A 22,805-nucleotide genomic window follows, 5' to 3' on the forward strand; every position below is an offset into this window, starting at 1 on the left:
CGGCCGCGGAGTCCGGCGGCGCCGTGCCGGCGGCGAACGGCGGACCCGGCGCCAGAGCCGCACCGCCGCCATACGGGTTTGAAAATGGCGCGGGCCACTCGGGAGAGGGGCGGGGCCAGCCGCCCGGCGGCGAGAACGGCACGGAGCCGAGAAGGAGCGCCACCGCGCATGCGCGGGGCGGTGCAGGGGGGCGGACACCCGAACGGGAGCCGCGCCCAGCGGCGCCACCGTATGAGGGGGAGACCCCGCCCCGCAGGGGGCAGGAAACTCACGGGGGGCGAGAGCGGCGCCCCCCCCGAGAGGCGGAGCGACACCGCTCCAGAGGGGAGGAGCGAGAGCGACGCCGCTCCAGAGGGGAGGCGCGACTCCACCCCCGAGGGGAGGAGCGGGGGCGGAGCCGCGGGAAAACGCGGAGCAGACCGGAAGCGTACTGGCATTCAACTTCCGGCTCGGAGACAAGTGAGAGCTCCTCAGTCAGCTCAACCGAGCTTACCGAGTCAGACTGTGACTCGGAAGCCGAGAGGGCAGAATTAACGCGGTTTCAAGCGAAACCGAATAAAGCTTTCAATAAAACCGGGAAGCAAACACAACACAAGCTTACAGACTGGGGCAAAATAAAGATAACATGTGCAGATTGGGTGGATATGACCAGCGTTCATGCTTACCCAGTCAGAGTTACAGGGGCCCAGGGAAATCAGCAGCGAACGTATACACCAATAAACGTAAAAGAGGTTCAGACAATAGCGAAAGCAATTTCAGAAAAAGGGATCAACTCAGCAGTGGTTACTACTTTAATAGATGGGCTTTTTAGCAATGACGATTTACTTCCCTTCGATATTAGACAAATCGCTCGTATGATCTTTGACGCAGCGGGTATGATTGTATTTAAGCAAGAATGGACAGACAATTGCACAACAGCTTTAGCCCAGGCATCGGGCGAGGGGCAACAACTTCATGGCTCGAGTTTAGCCAGGTTGCTGGGGAGGCATGACGACGTAGCTACACCACAGCAGCAAGCAGCACAGCTACGGGCTGAGGAGGTCAGAGCAACAACTAGGGCAGCCAGACAGGCTATAAAGGCAGCCTCTGGGGTGGTAACCAGACCAGCACCTTGGTCTACCATCCAACAGGGAGAGAGTGAAAGCTTCACACATTTCGTAGACCGGCTGAAAACAGCCCTGGATTCCTCCACAATACCCGTAGCAGCCATAGAATCAGTGGTGACCAACTGCCTTCGCCAGCAGTGTAACTCAGTCACCAAAGAGATCCTGCGTTCCCTGCCAGCCGGAACCAACCTAGCTGGAATGATAAAACACGTGGTAAGGGAGGAACAGCTGACACCTATTCAGGCAGCCGTCAATACCCTAACCAGTGTTATGGCTTGCTTTAAATGTGGCCAGGCAGGCCATGTTGCAGCAAGCTGTCCTCACCCAACACAACCTCCTCTAGCAGCACCATCGCTCCAGACACGCACAGGGGAGATTTGCTGGAGCTGTGGGAAGAAGGGTCACATGGCCAGGGATTGCAGGTCTAGGCCCCGGGGAAACGGGAGAGGGAGGAGCCACACGGGCCATATTCGGCCTCCTCCCGCAATGAATATGAGACGGCCCACCTATGCCAATCCCCGGGGGGGCAGGGGACCCTCTTACCCTATGCCATCACAGGGAGCAGTCGATACCACACCCCTGCCAGCAATACAATGGCAGAGCTGCCCAGCACCACCAGCGGTACTTTCGCATCCGCCACAGCCGCAAACCACGCCGATGCCGCAGGGCCAGCAGGGAGTGCCCCAGAACGGGGCCCCTGGGTGGCCTTGGCCATGAAAATAGGGAAGGAGCCTTCAAAGGTGTGGGCGGCATGTCGCCTTTATAACAGCCTAGACCCCCACGTCATAGGGCTTCAGTTTTGGGCGGACACGGGGTCAGACTGCACGGTTTTTCCCCTAGCAAGTTGGCCCAGACATTGGCAATTTAAAGAAGTCCCACCAGTGAACGGAGTGGGAGGCCAATCCCGAGCGTGAAAGAGCACCCAGCTGGTAGCTATAACGCTTCACACAAAAGGGGGGCCAGAAAAAACAGTAGCAGTCTATCCATACATCCTGCAGAATTCTCCACCCCTGTTGGGAAGGGACGTCCTTGCTATGTTAGGAGTCAGGATCACAAATTTATAATGAGGGCCACTGCCATACACCCAGCGCTGCCAATCAAAATAACTTGGAAATCATCAGACCCCATATGGGTCGAGCAGTGGCCCCTATCTGAGCCTCGAGTGGCAGCCTTATTAGAATTGGTCGATCGTAAGTTACAAAAAGGTCACATAGAACCGACCACTAGCCCATGGAATACCCCTGTATTCGTGATCCCCAAAAGGTCAGGGGAAGGGTACCGCCTCATCCACGACCTAAGAGAAGTGAATAAGACAATTCAACCCAAGGGTCCAGTTCAGACCCTGATACCCGCAAACTCAGCCATACCCAAGGGACAGCCATGCGCAGTGCTGGACATCAAAGACTGTTTCTTTTCCATACCCTTGCACCCTGAGGACAAAGAACGATTCGCCTTTTCCGTTGTGTTTCCGAACGGTAAACGGCCAAATCTGCGCTTCCAGTGGAGAGTGCTACCACAAGGTTTGGTGGACAGTCCGACTATATGCCAGATCTCCGTGGACAAAGCGCTGACGCCAGTTCGACACTCCTATCCCACCGCAACCATCATCCAATACATGGACGACATCCTGATCGCAGCTCCATCAACGAGCCAGGTGGATCACCTGGTGTCCACAGTTACGGAAACCCTGCGAGCCAACGGTTTCGAGATCGCGACCGCCAAGATCAAGAAAGGACCTTGCGTGACATTCCTGGGAGTAGGGATCACAAGCTCCTACGTGACCCCTCCAAGGGTGAGAGTGAACCGAGACGTCAAGACGCTACACGACGTCCAGCGCCTGGTAGGATCACTGCAGTGGCTTCGCAACATCATCCTGGTTCCTCCGGAGGTCATGGACCCTTTGCACGACCTCCTGAAAGGGAAGCAGCCCTGGGAACCAAAGGAGCTGACACCGCAAGCAAAGAGCTCCCTCGACTTCATCGAACACCAGATGTCCACTGGCACGCTTGCCAGGTGGAACCCAGCTATGCCCCTGGACTTGTACGTCCACTTCACGCCGAAAGGAGGAGTGGGAGCATTGGCCCAAGGACCTACCGAGAAGTCCCGACCGATCCAATGAGTAGTCCTCGGAAGACCAGCTCGAGCGTTCTCCCCAAGAACGGAATGCATCGCGAACCTCATCATAAAAGGCAGAAAACTCGCCCTGAAACACCTAGGAACAGAGCCAACAAGGATCCACCTTCCGCTTCGCAAGCAACCGGCAACAGAATCGACAGCAATATCGGAGCACCTAGCCCTTGCACTCACCGGCTTCGGGGGAGAAATCTCCTACTCCGCCAAGCCACCTTGGACTCAGCTGCTGACCATCGTCGACATAGACATGCCACCGAAAGTCAGAGACAGACCGCAGCCAGGACCAACAGTCTTCACGGACGCTTCCTCCACGACCTCGACCGCAACGGCAGTGTGGCAGGCAAGAGAACAATGGCATTGCATCAAAGCGTGTGACCCAACACTGTCAGTGCAGCAACTGGAGGCAGCGGCAGTAGCCTTGGTGTGCGGACTCTTCCGAGAGGAACACCTCAACATCGTGACAGACTCCATATTCGTGGCAAAACTCTGCCTAACCATGGCAGAACCGGGGTGTCAACATCAGCAGCAGCCCAAATGCTGGAAAAAGCACTCTCCTCACGACGGGGCACCATATCCGTCATACACATCAACAGCCACAACCCAGTCAAAGGTTACTTCCAGATCGGCAACGACAAAGCGGACGCCGCAGCGAAGGGAGTTTAGACGTTGCAAGAAGCGCGTCAGCTGCACGAATCGCTTCACATCGGGGCAAAAGCACTGGCAAAGAGATGCGGAATCTCGACAGCAGACACGAAACACGTAGTGGCGACCTGTCCTCATTGCCAGAAGTCACCACTGTGGACCAGCGGAGTCAATCCAAGAGGCCTCAAGCCCTCAGAAATCTGGCAATCAGACTTCACCGTGTGCCAACTGATGAAGCCAAGAGCGTGGCTAGCAGTGACAGTAGACACCTTCAGCGGAACGATAGTAGCCACACAGCACCTCAAAACGGACTCAAAAGCCACGATTCAGCACTGGCTGACAGCCATGGCATGGCTCGGTGTCCCCAGACAAATCAAAACAGATAACGGGTCGAATTTCACTTCCAAGCAGGCGCAAGAATTCGCCAAAAAATGGGGTATCACCCTGGTACAAGGTATCCCTTACAACAGTACCGGGCAGGCAATAGTAGAGCGGGCAAATCAGACCCTAAAAACCAGAATAAAGGTGTTGGCAAAAGCAGACGGCTTTGCCAACCCCATTCCCCCAGGAGAGCAGGCACGCATACTGACAACAGCTTTGTTAGCGCTCAATCAATTTCCCAGGGGGGACGAGACAAACAGTCCTGTCCAAAAACATTGGACCACTCGAATGCAGGAGGAGGGTCCACGAGTAATAATAAGGAACGAGCTAGGCGAATGGGAACGGGGTTGGAGGTTAATGCTCACGGGACGAGGGTACGCAGCAGTCAAAAAAGACGGAGAAATCAGGTGGTGTCCACTTAAATCGATCAAACCAGATCTCCAAAAGGAGCAGGGTGACGCTAATGAGAATGGCGAGTCTCTGTTTACAGGACATGATCAAGAGACGTCCGCGAGACGTGCACACCCGCGTTCTGGAGGAGAGAGACAGACCACCGAGCTGCCAGACAGCACCCGAAGGACCGGCACGGGCGAAATCCAGTCATCAAGGGTATCTCTGGGTAATGTTGCTGCTGGAGCTAGTTGCCAGGGGGCAAGCCAGCTCACAGTACTATCCCCATCAGCCATTCAGGTGGGTCATACGGCACCTCACCAATGACAAGGCGCTCAGACACATAATTACACCAGACGCCCCATCCTTCATACTTCGCATTACAGACCTGTTCCCGGGACGACCAAAGCCAGACCCTCATTCCCCATACGCCAAAAACACATACCTATCCTATTAGTGCCCAGCCTCAAACCCCGGAAAAAGTTACTGTAATCGCCCGGGGTGGGGATATTGCGGACACTACGGTTGTAAAACAATAGTCACAGACACCAGACCAACAGGGCCGGGGTGGGACCCACAGGAACCCGACAGGTTCTTACAGTTCACTTGGGCGCCAAAAGGCTGCAAAACACCACTCTTCCATCACGAAAGCACCCATCGAAACAGCCACAAACTCCCAAAAATCCAAAAATGTATTAGGTACAACATGACAATCTTGCAGCCCAAAGACCCCAGTTGGGCCTTCAGAAAAATGTGGACAGTAGTCCTTCACGGGACAAACGAGTGGGTTAACGTGCAGATTATCAGGCTCATACCGTCAGTACCCCGAGCGGTTAGACCAAACAAAGCAATCAAAAGCGTGCAGAAAGGGAAAAACACGACCTACCCCAAAACCTTACCTACAAGGGTCACGAATACCCAGACAAGCCTAGCGAGAACCATTCAGACACATCGCTTAGCTAAGTCGGATTCGGACCCAATCCTTCGCATGTTAGAAGCTACCTTCCTATCCCTAAACGAATCCAACCCTAACCTAACCAATTCCTGTTGGCTATGTTACGATGTCAAACCACCTTTTTACGAAGGAGTCGCCCTAGATACCCCTTTCACATATTCCTCAGCAAACGCCCCTCACCAATGCAGATGGGACACTCCCCGCGAAGGAATCACCCTGAGTCAGGTCACGGGGAGGGGGAGATGCTTTGGAAATGCAGCCCTAGCTAGGCGGGAAGGCAACGTGTACACCAAAGTAGTCAAACCCGACAGGAGAAAAAAGTGGGTAGTCCCATCCGCATCGGGCATGTGGGTTTGCCAAAGATCCGGAGTGAGTCCCTGTGTGTTCCTAGACAAATTCAATGACTCAACAGACTTCTGTGTCCAAGTCTTAATCGTTCCCAGGATCCTGTATCACTCAGACGAGGAGGTGTACCAACTCCTCGGAAAACCCAGCCGACTCCACAAGAGAAAAATAATAACAGGCATAACAATCGCAATGTTGCTCGGCCTAGGAGCAGCAGGAACGGCAACGGGAGTCACGGCCTTGGCGACCCATCACCAAGGTTTGTCCCAGCTGCAGAAGACCGTCGACGAGGATCTACAGAGAATAGAGAAATCCATATCCTTTCTAGAGAAATCAGTTTCCTCACTTTCAGAGGTGGTCCTGCAGAACAGACGAAGACTAGACCTCCTACTCATGCAACAAGGAGGCCTGTGCGCCGCCTTAAAGGAGGAATGCTGTTTCTACGCAGACCACACAGGAGTCGTCAGAGACTCCATGGCAGAACTCCGAAACAGACTGGCTCAGAGACAGAGAGACAAAGACGACCAACAAAGCTGGTTCGAATCCTGGTTCAATCAATCACCATGGCTAACCACTCTAATTTCTTCCCTAATAGGTCCTTTGGCAATCCTGCTTCTAGCCGTCACCTTCGGACCGTGCCTACTGAACAAGCTAGTCTCATTCGTCCGGACCCGCTTGGAACGGACCAACATCCTGCTCTTAGGCAGACATCCGATGCTGTGAATTCAACAAGAAGTTCAACAGGGAACGCTGCCAGACGCAAGAACCCGAGAAAGAACTTGCCAGGCAGAAAAACTAACTCAGGAACCCCAAATCCCCTTTCCTTGTCAAGTGACAACCTTAGATACCTCATATCAGCATGTAGACAACTACCTCATCCATTTGTGGGAGAAGGGGGGGGAGATGTGGCAGAGAGAATAGGGACAGGCGGTCGGAAGATTTCGGGCTGTCACGGAAACCTGATAGGGCCTCCCTCACCTGACTCCCAGAGATAAGGATAGCCGCAGGACAAGAGACCAAGAATGTTGTAATCCCCCCAAGAATGTTGTAACCCTACCTAACACGGCCTCCACCCAGTCCCCTTACTAACCATATAAGGTAAAAGTCAGACCCCAAAGGTAGGGGAAGAACCAAGGGTATATATACCGAGGAGAAAACCAATAAAGGGCTTTTGGACCGTCTATCACATTGATGTCTGCGTGTCCTTAGCCCGAGCGGCCAAGAGCATTGGGCCGTCGTGCTGCGTTTCCTTGGAACCAGGTCGCTACAACAACATCTAGCTCCAATATTCTCCTGCTTACAAGAAGGAACAGTGCCTGAGACTGGGAGCTCTGAATGCAGGGCTGGTTTGTCCTATGAACCACCTCCAGACAGCTCTTCCCAGCTCACAATACCCCATAACAAGAGAAAAACACCACAAGACATGTTTTCCAAAGAAACCTGGCACTGAACTATGTCCAGTAGGGGAATCAATCAGAATTCTGGAGCACTTCCACACCCTGCATGGAGCCTGAGTTTCCAAGAATGTACTTTCCTGCACCACTGACCTCTTGTCTCCACCACCTGCATGGGACAAGGAGATAGGGATCCAACACAGGACAAGCACTCAGGGATTATGTGAGCAAGAGTCACTCATCAGATCTGACCTGCTTTTCTCTGTGGGAGGATATGCCATAGACTAGGTGAGGGCACAGCCGTGTGCTTAGCTGAAGGACAGAAGAATAAATTTCCTTCATGACTCTGTGCTCAGCATCCTTGTGTCCATCCTCCAGTGAAAAACAACTGACATGGCAAAGTGGGGAGTCGAGATACGCCCCCAGTACTCGAGTGCGGCCTCAGCAGTGCCGAGCAGAGAGCAGCCATCAGCTCTCTCAGCTGCGGGCAGCATTTTGCGCAGGGCAGCCCCGGCTCCCAGTGACCTTCTGTGCTACGAGGGCGAATTTCTGGGCGCGTTGCCCACGGGTCGCTGTGGCAGCAGGCGCTGTCCAAGCGCGCAGCGCTGCTTTGCGCGCGCGGCCCGGCCGCGGCCCCGGGGCCCGGGGCGGGCGTGTCGGGGCGGGCAGAGGCGCCGGCGCTGCCCCGGCGAGGCGGGGCCGGGCGGCAGCGGCCCGAGCGCGGCTCCGCTCGGCTCCCGTGCGGCTGCCGCGGGGCCGGGGCCGGCAGCGATGCTGGCCGCGCCGGGGCCGCGGCTGCTGGCCTTGGCCTTGGCCTTGTGGCCGGCAGGTGAGAGCCGGGCGGGGAGGGCAGCGAGCCCGGCCGGGACAGCGAGGGACAGCCACAGCCACAGGCAGGGACGGGAGCACCAACAGGGACGGGGACAAGGGCAGAGGCTGGGGAAAGGCCAGGAGCGGAGGCAGGGCAGGGGACACGGGCAAAGGCCGGGGCAGACACAGGGACAGGGGCTGTGGGCCGGGGCTGGCGGCTGTGGCTGTGCCGGCCCGGGGGCACCGTGACACCGGGACAGCGCCCTCGGTCCGTGCCCGCGCCCTGCCCGATTCCTGCGCTCTCCCTCCGCAGGGCTCTGGGCACAGCCGAGGCTGCAGGAGGCCGGCGGAGGGCTGCGAGCGCCTGGGGACTCCGTCACCCTCTCCTGCCGCGGCTCTGGCCTCATCTTCGAGAATCATTATGTTCGGTGGTACCGTCAGGCACCCAGAGGCAGTTTTGAATGGGTGTCCTGGATAAGCCATTACTCATCACAGATTCAGTTTGGGTCAGCAGTGGAAGGTCGAGCCACAGCCTCCAGGGACAATTCCCACTCTGTGGCATCTCTCAGCCTGCATCTCCTCCGTGCCGAGGATACCGCCTGCTACTTCTGTGCTGTTCGCACAGAGACACAAAATCCAGCTGAGGCTGAACACAAACCACCTGTCAGCATCCCAGCTCTCTGCCTCGGAGCTGGAAGGGGCCTGTGTTGCCCAGATGTTCAGGGTTGCTGTAGACACAGCACAGAGTTTTCAAATGTGTGATTCTAGCAGGGACATCCTACCTTTTGCTCTCCCCAAATGAGCTCTAACCTTTATGTTTATCTTCTTGGCATGTGTCATGCCGACTCACTTCTCATTCCCCCAAACTGCTTCAGCTTTGAAGCAATTTTCCTGTTTCCTTGGTTTCCAGTATTACAGGTATTCAGTCCAAATGGTCGGGTGTGTGAATAGTCCTGCTGTGATTTTGGGCACAGCTCATGTCCACTCAGACCAGCCCATGGGTTTTTCTGCCTGAGGGGTGAGCAGGGGAAATGGGGAATTCTAGACAGTAATTTGGGAACTCAGTGGGAGAATGGGGAAGGCTGTGTGTGTCTCTCCCAGATCTTGGGTTCTACAGGGAGCAAGGGCTTTTGAGCAGGTGGGTTTGCAGCTGCTGGATCGTCAACATCACAAGCAGAACCACGGGGACATGGTGGAGTAGACTGATTCCTTAAACTTGCTTTTTGCTTACCCTTGTCTCCTGGGGCTGCAGGTGGCCTTTCTCAGGTGAAGACAGAGGCCTCAGGCCCTACAGTAGGGAAGATCTCGGAGTCTGTCTGGCTCACCTGTCACATCTCTGGGGTAGCCATCACCGATAGCAACTACGCGTGGGACTGGATCCGGCAGACTCCTGGCAAGGAGCTGCAGCACCTGGTGATGCAGTATCCTTTCACAGGACTCCAGCACATCGCTTCATCCTTCCAGACCCGAGTCAACAGCTCTGCAGACCCCTCCCGGAATCAGCTGTGGCTGCAACTGCTCTCGCCAGCAGCTGCAGACACAGCCACCTATTTCTGCAGCATGAGAGAACTTGAAAAGGGCACAGTGCTTGAAACACAGGCAGGGCCAGGGCAGAATTGGAAGCAGGGGCTTTAATCTAGACAGATCTTTTGTGGTTGCTGCAAGGCAAGGCTCTTCCCAGACTTCTCAAGGCTAGTCTGGGCTGTCTTTTGCAGAAACAGATGCAGAGGTGCTACAGAAATAACAACAGCAGTCTCCCACAAGCAAACCCCAAACCATTAACGTGTTGTTAACTCCTTCCTTCCTTCTCAAAATCTCCCACAGGCAGAAAGAACCAGGGAAAGAGGGTGGAGGTTTTTTTGTTTTGTGTTTTGTTTGGTTTTTAAAAAAATGTGATTGTTTTTGTTTGAGTAGGGTTAATTTTCTTCACAGAAGCAGGAATTGGGACTGTGTTTTGAATCTGTGCTGGAAAGAGTGTTGGTAATTCAGGGGTGTTTGAGTTATTGTTGAGCAGCGCTTACATGGAGTCAAGGCCACTTCTGCTCCTCATTCCACCCACCAGTGAGGAGCTGAGGGTACACAAAATCTGGGAGGGAACACAGCTGGTTCAGCTCTTTCTGCCAAGGATTTATGATACAGAAGTTGAATATCAAGAAGGATTTGATCAATGTACAACATCTCCTTTACACTTTGATCCTCACTCCCAGGGTTTCAGTGCCTCTGCACAACAAAGAATAATCAGGTTGTCTACTTTCTCCTCTTACCTAAAATACCATGAAGACTTTCTAAGGTACTAAATGACCCCAGGAACCAATTCTAAGAGACCAGAGGGCACATTCCCTCTGCTTCGGAGCACTGAAACAAAGGGGAAAAAGGGGACGACTTCCAACAAGTGACAAGAATTTTTAGAAATGCTTTGATATAACATGAACAGTACTGATTATTTTCATGCTTTTTATCCATCTTTACTCCCTCAGACTTTTCAGAGGTGTCATGTAATCCCCAAGTTCTCATTTACAACTCAATCTTTCTGATATTATCTTAGATCCTTTCTTGAAAGCCATATAGTGTTTTTTCATGTGGTACGTTGGGTCTTAAACCACGGAAGAGGTCATGTGACTGCCTGTATAATCCAATATTCTGTCTAGTGGAACAGAGACAGTTTTTACAAGGAAATAGATCACTGTGTACAGGGGCCGGAGTACCACAATGATATAAACAGCACAGGGGCCTGTACAAAAACAAAAAGAGTGGGAAAAGGTGAGATATTTTGGGAAAGAAAGGAGATGGGTGACTATAATCATTAAAGAGACAAATAGAACATTCTTTCTATAATGCCTTTTACCCTGGAAAGATAAAAGAGTTCAATAGGATTCTAAAAGGTGGAAGAAAGAGAGAAGTTGAAAATTCTATACTCAATTAAGCTATTTGAAAGCACTGATCAATTCAATTAATATTTTATCCTTTTTCAGTTTTGGAAGTAAATGTACCTCTGGATCCCCTCATGAACTTGCACCCGTGGATAATTAGAAATGATATCTGGCTTTCTGTCTCTTGGTTTACAACACATTTGCACACCATGATGAAAGAGTGAGTTATTGGAATAAGTCTTAGCAGTGTGAGGACAGATAAGCTCATATTTGGACCAGGGACGACTCTCACAGTTGTACCAAGTAAGTGACATTTCTATATTTCTAAAACTTCATATAAAATTAATGTGGGGGAGAACAAGAGAATTTAAAGGCTTGGGTTCACTGAAAGGATTTTCAGCTGCAGTAATCCCTTGAATGCACTCACTCTCCAGCCAGGCTTTCAAGCCAAACCCTCAGCTTGGATCTGCTCAGGAAGGGTTCCCAGCAACAACTGGGCTGACTCTGCATAGCACCATTATTCCATGATCCCCAAACACCAGCAGGCCACTGCTTAGCGTGTGATAACTTATTCCCACTTTGGGCAGCACTCTGGCCCAAATTCACTGTCCAGTGTCCAATTCTCCAGTGGACTTGCACTGACTGACTTGGGGCAGGAATGCAGAGCTCAGTGAAGAGCTCCCAGTGGTGAGGAGTTTTGAGACAGATCTGTAACTGCCTGCTTGCAGAAGTTCTGGTTTGACACCAGCACCACACTGACAGTGTCCCCAGCTAAGGAATTCCACTGCCCTGGGGACAGAGCAGGAAGGATGTTGAGTAGCCTTGGGCTTAAATTCTCACAAGTGCCTCATATCCAAGAGCTCCTGGAATGAAAGACAATTGGCTGCCAGGCTGTGTGTGTTCTGAAAAGACCAATGTGGGAAGTAGGGATAATAAGAAGCCTTAATTATTCCTATCTTTCTTTGGAATTCCATGATGAACAAAAAAGATGCTTTTCACCAAACAAACTTATCACTCTGTAGAGAGACATCTTCTGTAAATGCTGTTCAACAATTGTCTTTTTTCTAGCTAAATACAGGATATATTCAGAGCTGCACAGAGATTCTGGTATTATGCTTGATGGTAAAAGATGTTGGGCCTTAAGTATCAAAGTCCCTTTTGAGACTGCTGAAATACTCCATAAGTTGGAATCCAAAGTTTCCAGGATATGAGCAACCTCCCACTTTTGATTTTGAATTGCTTTGGGCGCTACAAAAATGCATTTAAGGTGTTTGCAGCACAAGTACTTTATTATCCAAATCTTTTGAGAATTCCGCATGATCAAAATGACATAAAATAGCAAGCATTAGTGCCACTGTGGGATACTCCAGGCATATTCTGCTGAGGCCTCAGTTAAGGACAGAGAATGCTTTCCTTTTGGTTCAGGTTGGATTATCCCAGATTAAAATATTCATTAAGAATGCTAAGGCCCATTACTTTCTGGAATATAGGGTTCCTCCTGTGACTTTATAAGATGAAAGCAAAGGAGAAGAACAAATTTTTCTCCAAATAAATTTGAACATAAACATAAAACGGAAATCCCTTCCCAGAAGCAAGCAGTGGTAGGAATTCATGGATGTACTGTTCAGTAATGCAAACTACTGGGACTTGGGGTGAGCCTTCTGGGGTGAGATAAAACAAATCTTCTACTCTCTCAACTACAATTGCACTGGGTACATTATTGCTTGCTGAAGATCCTGCCCAGGGAGCTATTGCAGAGGAGCAGCCTGTTTGTATTCTGGCTGTTTGGAAAGCCTGGAGAGGAGACCACATGAAAAGCCTTTCAAGGTTTTGTCAGAGAACACAGAATGCACAGCACTGACAGGATCTGGCCAAGCCTGGTACAACAGCTCGGAAGGAAATGTGCAGAGGAAGAACAGCAAAATGATTTTTGATTTACACATTTTAACTGTGTGTTACTGCCGCTCTTGTTTTTGGGAATGGAACTCAACTGACCGTGGAGCCAAGTAGGTACCCTTTATGCATTACCATTTTCTGAGCTGCTACTCTTTCATTTTCCCCATTTGTAAATATTTTATTCCCCCTAAAATTTATGCAGACACTCATGTTTTTTCAGTCACTAATTTCACTTCCTATGTGTAATCTTTTGCATGCAACTACACAATTTTTATATAAAAATATTCTTATCTCACTTCTCAGTGTTGCCAAAGAACTTGAACTCCACAAGGGAAGTTCTGTCTGCTATCATTCTGAATTTCTTTGGGACATATATCTATCCACTTATCCAGGCTTCTTAATAAGATTTTAATAGTCATTGTTGGTTTCTAAAGTCACACTTGGACTGTCTAAAGGGAAATAAAGTGTCTGTGGAAGTTGGCATACAAGTTCCTAAGACTATCATTGTGTTAGAGTTAAAATACAACACTGATAGCAGAGAAGGGTAATGTACAAAAGCAAAAAATAGAATCTTACACAACATTTCTGTACTAGTTTAATCGTACTGAGTTGTTCAGAGTTTGGATTCAACTGAACTGGTCAAACCAAGTTAATGTGTTCAATTTCTGTTGGGTGTCTGGGAGGGAGTGTAAAATAAAAAACAGTATTCATTTATGTCTTATGAATATGCAAGGCAATCCAGATAGAATTGTTATGTTTTGAAATTAAATTGCTGAGAAAGCAGAACAAGTGGACTCTTGGAGTGGCATTCATAAAAGTTCTCTTCTTGTTTGTAGGTGCATTATAAAATCAAGGGTTCATTTACAAGCAAAAGCTTCGGCAAAAGGAAGTTGAGATCCTGTAGGATTAAATGTCATATTAAATATGCCCCTATACCCATTTCTGTCTTTAATTTGACCTTTTGGAAGAAGCAGAAACAAACAAAGACCACAAAAAGTGATTGTTAACGTGACAAATTAGTCACAGAAGGAGTACATGTGAGTTTTCGGTCACTCAGCAGACAGGCAAGCCTGCAGGAAAATCAATCCTGTCCAAACCTTGCTTTTCTTTTCAGATATTTCAAAATCTTCTGACCCTCAAGTCGTTGTGATGAAATCAAAGAAACTGGAAGAAGGCAACAGCACTGGGAAAGCAGCTTGTTTGGCAAGGAACTCCCCTACAAAGAACATCAGCTTGGAGATGCCCTCTCAGGAGATCGTCTATGAACAGGGCACATCCATTTTGACATCAGAGGGGTTGTACAATGCAATTAAAGTGGTCAGGCTGACAAAAGACACGGAGGTGACCTGCATGGCCAAATTCGACAACCGCGCCATAACAGCACAGCCAGGTACAGTTTGGTGGCACGGCTGTCACTTATTCCTGGAGGCAGTGGTCTGTGGGCTTTGTGTTCTCCTTCTGGACAGCACTGCCCCAGGCAGCCAGCAGAAATTATAAAGATATTTGGGATTTCAGTAGGGAGAGCTGAAAGATGTTTCAAAGCAGTGAAAAGAAATGGTTTCAACTATTTAATTACTTTCAGATACCTTTTTTGGGGAGAAGAGAGAAGACACAATCTATTTGTTCAAACTGTAAATTTCTTTGTGACTGAATATTTTAGCCTATAGCAGCAAACCTGCTGCAGCACAAGCTGGAACAGCCTTTCTAAAACATAGAAAAAACTAAAGGTGGGGGGTGTTGTGAGGTGTTTTTACTAAATATGTTTTATATTTTGTGCCATTGTAGTTGTAGTCCTGAATGTCTTTCATACAGTAAAACCAAAACAAAGCAGCAATTTTTCTGTCTCTTGCTACTGCATGGAGAAATTGCCTCTTCAAATTAATGTTGGAGTTAATGACTGATCACCTGAGCCCCAACTTTCCTTAAGTTCCTAGAGCAAATGCCACCTGAACATACTTTAAATCCTGTATAAAAGATGGATGTAGTTTAAAAATGCCTTTTCTTTATCACGCTACAGAGGAGGAGGCTGAAGAACCAGTAACAGGGGCCAGTGACAGGATTTGCAGCAGCACAGCCCCCTCAACACAAGGTGAGTTACCCAAACAGGATAGTGAAGTTACATTGCTCTCCGGGGGATAAAGGCATGGAAATGTATTTTCTCCAGGGCAGAGGACTCAGAACACATTCAGCAGACACAAGCTGCTGTTCCAAGGTTGCTCCTGCAGTTACACACAAGCCCCAGGAAGCAAAAAGCAACAGGGACAGACCCTGAGCTCCCCTGTTGCTGCCATGTTCTCTCTCGCCTATTCCTTTGCTGCTCTTCCTTTCCCTGAAACTGCCACCTGTGCATTTCCCACTTTCTGCCAAGATCACAACACCAAAACCTAGACCATGATCTCTCCCCTCTTTTCTGGTCACTGAGCAGACCCTGAAAGGCAGAGAGTGAACATGCTGTCCATGGCTGTGCTGGGTTTGAGAGTCCTGCTGGCAAAAGGCATCGCCTTCAATATCCTCATGAGTATCAAATTGTTTCTTTTCTGAGGTAAGTGAGCTCACCGCAATCAAACACTGGTTCAGGGGCCCAATTTCATTGAATGTACTTCAAATTTCCCTTTACTCTCCTAGATATGGGGAATGAAGCCGAAGAAGAGCAGGAAAGAATGTGAACCAGCAGAACAAGGGGGTGGAACAAGCAGGGGCAGAGCTGCTGCCAGACACCACCCAGGACACAAGGCAGCACCTTCCCCTGAAGACAGTGAACACTGTTCACTCCTGCCTGGCCAGCTGATCTACACTGAAGAGTTTCAAGTGCTTTTGCTCTTTCCTCTCCTCTGACAACTGAGGAGAGTGGATTTCTCCTCATCCTCCTGCTAAGCAGATCTCCCCACTCTTCTGGCATTTGCACACAAGTGTCCAACCCGCTTCAACAGCTTTGGAAACTCCAGGGCTCACTCTAGATAGATGGCCTTTTAAAAGCACCTTTCCCAGGGATGCTGTGTTTCTGCCTGTGGAACTGGAGAAGCACTGCTCGGGCAATTCAAGCCCAGTAGCTGCCATTTGTAGCTTTGCATTTAGATAGATTTAATAACAAAAAATGTGAATTGCAATTAAGAAGAGCTCTGTAGAATCTGGAGTGATTTCATTCAACCAGATATTGTTCATTTCTTGATTAAGCCTTTATTTCTTCTGCCAAATGTATTGCATGTGAATTTTAGGTTCTTGTAGTAGTGACAAAAATAAAGATGTACTAGGACAAAGTGCTATGTGTTTTACGTGATTTTTCCTTCTGAAGCTAGGATGGAGATTGCTGAAAGTCAACTCTCCTAGAGCCCACTGGGATCAGAAACACAGCTCTGATATTGTAGATTTCCTGTTAGCTGAATTTGTCTTTTGCAGACTTTGTGCAGGGAAGTGTCCCTCTGGCCCATTCAGGAGCTTCAGTGAGGAGAGTCCTTGCTGAAGGCACGAGGGAGGAAAATGCTCCTGTCAGCAGAGAAGAAACCCTGCTGTTGTTTTGCACTCAGGGATAGGAGCAAGGGGCCACCAGAAAATAATCTGGGGTGGTTTGATGGAGTGATAGTTGCCATAGCAACTTGGTTCTTACCCAACACAGCTCAGCCCACACCTTCCCCAGCTCATGCCCTCTCTCAAGCTACAGGCAGGATGCTGTGGTCACCATTTGTGACTCAGTTCCACCAGGCAGCATTAACCCTCCCTTGCTTTTGAGAACACAAGGTAACCACATCCTGAAGGGGAAAGAAGGCTTTGCTGCCCCTGCCTGAGTTCCTGCAGCCTTCAAGAGAGCCTCTGCACAGGACACAGCAAGGGGTGCTGCATTGAGCTTGCTCAGCTCAGACCCTCAGGCCCCGCAGTGCTGGAACAGTCCTTTGAAAAGAAACTTCAGTTCCTTTCCCCCTGGACAAAGGTGAAAATACCCCTGACTAAAGGTATATAAAAATATTTCAGCAGACATATAAGAACATCTCAGCAGACTGAGAGCAGGACACCAGGTACACAAAAGATAATGACCATTAATGAACATCAGCTCCAAACATCTGCCCTGGCATGGTCAGAGACACCTGGTCTGGGAAAAGATCATTAAAGGAACAAAGAATGAGAAGCAAAACAACATCAAAGGTGAAGGAATCAACAGGAAACCAAATACTACAAACTGTGGAACTTGGGACCAATGGTCATTGAAGCAATGAATTTCCCTGGGCTGTGAATGGATAAGTACAAGGACACTCCAGTGAAAACTTTGTTTGAGGGAAGGATTTTCTCTGCACAACCCACACAATGTGTGGATGAAATTATTTCTGTCCCACCTTCAGGCCAGGATAAAGTAATGCCTTGATTCTCTAACATGCAGTGTGGTATCTGACATCTGCCCTGCTGATCAAGTCAAAATGGTGAGAGCTCTCTCCAGTGGCAGAGAACATTAAAAGCATCCTGAAAATAAAGCTCTCTCCCAAGAGGTTACACGGGAAAGCATCGTGAAGAACACCATAAGAATGGGCAATAATAAATAGCTTTTTGTACCACTGAACCCTTCAGTTTTCTTATACCACATTAAAAATACAATGTAATAATCATATTCCTGCATCTCCTGGTCATAATCTGACCTGATTTGCGTCCCAAAATCCTACAAACCTCCTGATTAAATTAGAACTAACATAAACAGAAACTCTTTAGGAGTCTCTCCTGCTACCTTCTGGCCAAAGTGTTTATTGTTCTCAAAACAATTTCAAACTCATGAAATCCAGAAAATAGCCCAAACAGGGAATGAAAAACAAAAAACCAACCAAACAAACAAACCACTGGAGCTCATATAGGAAGATACAAAGGGTGAGGTTCCACAGCCACAGGAACAGCCCCTGCAGCATTGGCACCAGTGGCTCCATACCTAATACCACTAATGCTGACATCACATTTGTCTCCAGCCCACTTGGGGCAGATCTGATCTTATCTCAACCCTTAATGCCCCACACTGGATGCCAAATGAGGCAGTTGTGGTTTAGGAATGGTATTTCCCAATTTAGTGTTCCCACTGAGCCACTCCAAAGCAAGTCTGAGGCTCTTTCACAGGATGACAGAAAGAAGGAATATGGAGAGGGCTAAAGAGAAAGATGGAAGCACCCAGGCTGAGGGACATGCAGGAGGGCACCAAGAGCTTCAAGTTCTGCTCCTGGTGCCCCACCTCTCCCCATCACTGTTGTCATAGGCAGAGGGAGGGACCAGCAGGGACTGGGCCTGAGAGCAGTGACACAGGCCCAGGCAGGGCAGGAGTGGGCAGAGCTGCTGTGCAGGCTCAGAGAAGCTGGAAAGAGGCCACGCAGAGCGGGCCTGGCCATGTGGAGTGCCCTGGGCCTGGGCTTCTTGCCCATTGTAGGTGAGTGAAGGCAAGGGCTGATGGCCCCAGGAGCTGAGCGTGGCCCTGGGCTCTGCAGGGCTCTGGGGAGCTGTGCTGAGCGCTTGCAGCCAGAGCTGTGCCTTGGCTGGAGCTGCCCAGCCATGCCTGTGGGGCACAGGGAGAGCAGCCCTGCTCCTCTTGTGCCTCTGAGCTCGGCACCTCCATGCCAGCTGCCTCCTCTGCAGCCTGGGCACACGCAGGGCACCTCCCTGCTGCACTCACATCTCGGGGCCCAGCGCTTTGCCTGGCACTGGACACTGCTCCTGGGGCACTGCGGCCCCTCTGGCACAGCCCAGCTGGGGCATGGCAGCACAGGGTACAACCCCACTGCCTGGGACAGCCCTTTGTCTTTGCTGTGCTCACTCAGAGAAGGTTCACAGAGAGAAGAGTGGGTTCCTCACCATGCTGTCTTGGCAAGGACAAAGGGATTTGTCCCATCATGTGCAAATCCTTCCTGCTTCTATGGGGAAAGTCCGAAAAGGCATTCTGTGTTACCGAAAATGATGAAGGGAAATGTGGTGTCTCCTTCCTTGTGAGCCTTGCTAGCTGCCACCAGCTCTGCCCGTCTGTGTCAGCTGGCTTCAAAGAGGAGGATTTTGCTTTCCCACAGGTCCAGTGCCAGTCCAAAGCCCCACCAGCATTGCCCTGACCTTTGATGGATCTTGCAGTGACTGTGCTTTGTTCTTGCTCTCTGCAGCAGTCACTGGCCAGGTGACCTTGGAGCAGAACCCCAGGGGAGTGACTGTGCGAGAGGGAAATGGAGTCACCTTCCACTGCAGCATGAAGGGAGGTCGTATGAACAGCTACTACATGTACTGGTACCGTCAGGGCCCAGCTGGCTCTCTGGAATGGATTTGCATGGAGGGTGATGAGTATGGAGAAGGTTTCCAAGATCGCTTTAAGGCAAGGCTGAAGAGCTCCAAGAACAGCTACACACTGCAAATCCTGGCAGCAGAGCAAGGTGATGCAGCCACGTATTACTGTGGAGCACAATCACGCTGGAGCAGCCCTGCAGCAGAGTGAACCAAAAACCAGAAGATGGGGAAGACAGATCGCTCAGCATTTCTTTCTGGCAGCTGCTCCCCAGAGCTCTTGTCAGGCAATTGCAGGTGCAGGAAACATCCCTCTGGCTTGGTGGCACTAAAAGGCACTGCAGGGAGGGCTGCTAGAAGGGCTGGTACCATTGATGGTGCAGGAGGATCTGTCCTGGGAACTGCACAGGCTGCAGTTTGGGCAAGTGCAGGTTTAGTGCGCGTTGCCTGGGCTCCTGTCCAGCACAGCCTCATTTCTCCTTGCTGCCTTGCCTTGCCTCTCCCAGCCCTTTTTCCTTTTCATTTGTACAGAGCAGAAACACCCTAGACTTCATTACGTGGGCACCTCTAACAGGCATTGTGCACACACAGCTTTATTTTGTTGGCCAATAGAGTCTCTGGCCATGGGGATCCACCTGCCTGGGTGCAATGAAAGATTATCCATGGGACAATAAAACTCTCTAATGCTGGTTGGGAGCCACCTCCAGAGGCTGAGAGTTTCTGTCCTCTTCCCAATCCCCTTCTCAGTGCCCACAGCCCTGAACAATATCATCATGGGGAGCTCCCATGGGAACATACACAGGGTTAGGTTCCACAGCCACAGGAACAGCCCCAGCAGCATTGGCACCAGTGGCTCCATACCTGATACCACTAATGCTGACATCACATTTGTCTCCAGCCCACTTGGGGCAGATCTGATCTTATCTCAACCCTTAATGCCCCACACTGGATGCCAAATGAGGCAGTTGTGGTTTAGGAATGGTATTTCCCAATTTAGTGTTCCCACTGAGCCACTCCAAAGCAAGCCTGAGACTCTTTCACAGGATCATAGAAAGTAGGAATATGGAAAGGGCTAAACAGAAAGATGGAAGCACCCAGGCTGAGTGACGACCAGGAGAGCACCAAGAGCTTCAAGTTCTGCTCCTGGTGCCCCACCTCTCCCCATCACTGTTGTCATAGGCAGAGGGAGGGACCAGCAGGGACTGGGCCTGAGAGCAGTGACACAGGCCCAGGCAGGGTAGGAGTGGGCAGAGCTGCTGTGCAGGCTCAGAGAAGCTGGAAAGAGGCCACGCAGAGCGGGCCTGGCCATGTGGAGTGCCCTGTGCCTGGGCTTCTTGCCCATTGTAGGTGAGTGAAGGCAAGGGCTGATGGCCCCAGGAGCTGAGCGTGGCCCTGGGCTCTGCAGGGCTCTGGGGAGCTGTGCTGAGCGCTTGCAGCCAGAGCTGTGCCTTGGCTGGAGCTGCCCAGCCATGCCTGTGGGGCACGGGGAGAGCAGCCCTGCTCCTCTTGTGCCTCTGAGCTCGGCACCTCCATGCCAGCTGCCTCCTCTGCAGCCTGGGCACACGCAGGGCACCTCCCTGCTGCACTCACATCTCGGGGCCCAGCGCTTTGCCTGGCACTGGACACTGCTCCTGGGGCACTGCGGCCCCTCTGGCACAGCCCAGCTGGGGCATGGCAGCACAGGGTACAACCCCCTGCCTGGGACAGCCCTTTGTCTTTGCTGTGCTCAACCAGACCTGGTTCACAGACAGGAGAGTGGGTTCTTCACCATCCTGTCTTAGCAAGGACAAAGGGATTTGTCCCATCATGTGCAAATCTTTCTTGTTTCTTTGGGGAAAATCAGAAGAAGCTTCTACCTGTGTGACTGGGAGAAGGAGGGAGAGAAATGTGGTGTCTCCTTCCTTGTGAGCCTTGCTAGCTGTCACCAGCTCTGCCCATCTGTGTCAGCTGGCTTCAAAGAGGAGGATTTTGTCCTTCCACAGGTCCAGTGCCAGTCCAAAGCCCCACCAGCATTGCCCTGATCCTTGGAGTGACTGTGCTTTGTTTTTGCTCTCTGCAGCAGTCACTGGCCAGGTGATCCTGGAGCAGTTCCCCAGGGAACAGACCGTGTGAGAGGGAAATGGAGTCACCATCCACTGCAGCATGAATGGGGATTCTGTGTGGAGGTACTACATGTACTGGTACCGTCAGGGCCCACGGGGCATGGAATGGATTTGCACGGAGGGTGATGAGTATGGAGAAGGTTTCCAAGATCGCTTTAAGGCAAGAGTGGAGAGATCCAAGAACTTATTTCCACTGAAGCTCCTGGCAGCAGAGCCAGGTGATGCAGCCACGTATTACTGTGGAGCAAGAATCACCCTGGAGCAGCTCTGCAGCAGAGTGAACCAAAAACCAGCAGATGGGGAAGACAGATTGCTCAGCATTTCCTTCTGGCAGCTGTTCCCCAGAGGGGAACAAATGCAATGAAGGCCCAGGAACACAAGGGAGGGAACAGCTGACATATCAGGAGAGCCTGGGAGATCTGAGTTGATTTAGCATGGAGAAGAAAATGTTGAGGGGAATTTGACACTGTGTGGAAATCCCTGAGACTCTCTAAGTTCCATTCTTGAGGACATTCAGAACTGAACAGGACAAGCTGTCAGCAGCTCCTGCCCCTGGCCCCAGCAGGCAGCTCAGCCCCACACAGATGCTCACTCAGGCCCCCTCACTGCCATGGGGTAGAGAAACAAAAGGGTGGAGTGAGAAAATGTGTGTTTTGACAGGAAGAGCGTTGAACAACCACGGCGATACCAACACACAAAAACCAAACAACATCAAGAATTCCTGATGTTGCTCAGACTTGCCATTGGCACAGAGGAGCAGCAAAGCTGGCTCCTCTTCTGCTCCCCTTTCCTTATGCCCGTTCTGGCTTTCCAGAAAGAACAGCATCAGGTCTGATGACCACAGAGAACCTTTATGAGAGAGCTTGGCAGCCTGTACCTGTGTCTGCAGCTTTAGAAAACAACAAGACACCCTAACTCCTGACAGAATACACATCTCAAATACAGGAAACAACAGAAATACAGAGAACAAGCCCATGCTGAATAGTCCTCCTCTCTCCTCTGTGTGTCTCTCCTTTGCCCAACACAAATTTACTTTGTATCATTTGCAGGTTTCCCTCTTCCTTTTCAGCTTTGAAACTTGCAGCCTGAAGAGGACACAGGGTTGTCCTCAACACTCATGTAGCACAAGTGTTTTCTGGAAGTCCTCAGTGACAAAAGCTGCAAAACATCTAGCTCCAATATTCTCCTGCTTACAAGAAGGAACAGCGCCTGAGACTAGGAGCTCTGAATGCAGGGCTGGTTTGTCCTATCAACCACCTCCAGACAGCTCTTCCCAGCTCACAATACCCCACAACAAGAGAAAAACACCACAAGACATGTTTTCCAAAGAAACCTGGCACTGAACTATGTCCAGTAGGGGAATCAATCAGAATTCTGGAGCACTTCCACACCCTGCATGGAGCCTGAGTTTCCAAGAATGTACTTTCCTGCACCACTGACCTCTTGTCTCCACCACCTGCATGGGACAAGGAGATAGGGATCCAACACAGGACAAGCACTCAGGGATTATGTGAGTGAGAGTCACTCATCAGGTCTGACCTGCTTTTCTCTGTGGGAGG

At 50.5% G+C, this 22,805-nt stretch overlaps 2 protein-coding genes across 2 annotated transcripts in view; both read left to right on the forward strand.

Annotated features, from left to right (window-relative positions):
* Positions 1-22,805, forward strand: part of LOC135286566 (M1-specific T cell receptor alpha chain-like) — a 210,553-nt gene that overhangs the window by 45,731 nt on the left and 142,017 nt on the right. The window lies entirely within an intron of this gene.
* Positions 8,018-16,179, forward strand: LOC135286916 (Ig heavy chain Mem5-like). Its single transcript, XM_064400157.1, has 8 exons — positions 8,018-8,175; positions 8,470-8,779; positions 11,128-11,136; positions 11,274-11,329; positions 14,037-14,312; positions 14,940-15,011; positions 15,348-15,464; positions 15,548-16,179. The coding sequence occupies exons 1-7, from the start codon at positions 8,118-8,120 to the stop codon at positions 15,461-15,463; spliced, it is 897 nt and encodes a 298-aa protein (XP_064256227.1). The 5' UTR covers positions 8,018-8,117; the 3' UTR covers position 15,464; positions 15,548-16,179.

The sequence above is a fragment of the Passer domesticus genome, chromosome 27 (assembly GCF_036417665.1).
Source record: "Passer domesticus isolate bPasDom1 chromosome 27, bPasDom1.hap1, whole genome shotgun sequence".
In the NCBI taxonomy this organism is placed as follows: domain Eukaryota; kingdom Metazoa; phylum Chordata; class Aves; order Passeriformes; family Passeridae; genus Passer; species Passer domesticus.

Bases quoted from the DNA above. Each gene is read 5' to 3' on its own strand.
- LOC135286916 (XM_064400157.1), top strand. From the start codon at position 8,118: ATGCTGGCCGCGCCGGGGCCGCGGCTGCTGGCCTTGGCCTTGGCCTTG. The intron at 14,313-14,939 runs GTACAGTTTGGT...ATCACGCTACAG, and splicing joins CGCCATAACAGCACAGCCAG to AGGAGGAGGCTGAAGAACCA. The intron at 15,012-15,347 runs GTGAGTTACCCA...GTCACTGAGCAG, and splicing joins CACAGCCCCCTCAACACAAG to ACCCTGAAAGGCAGAGAGTG.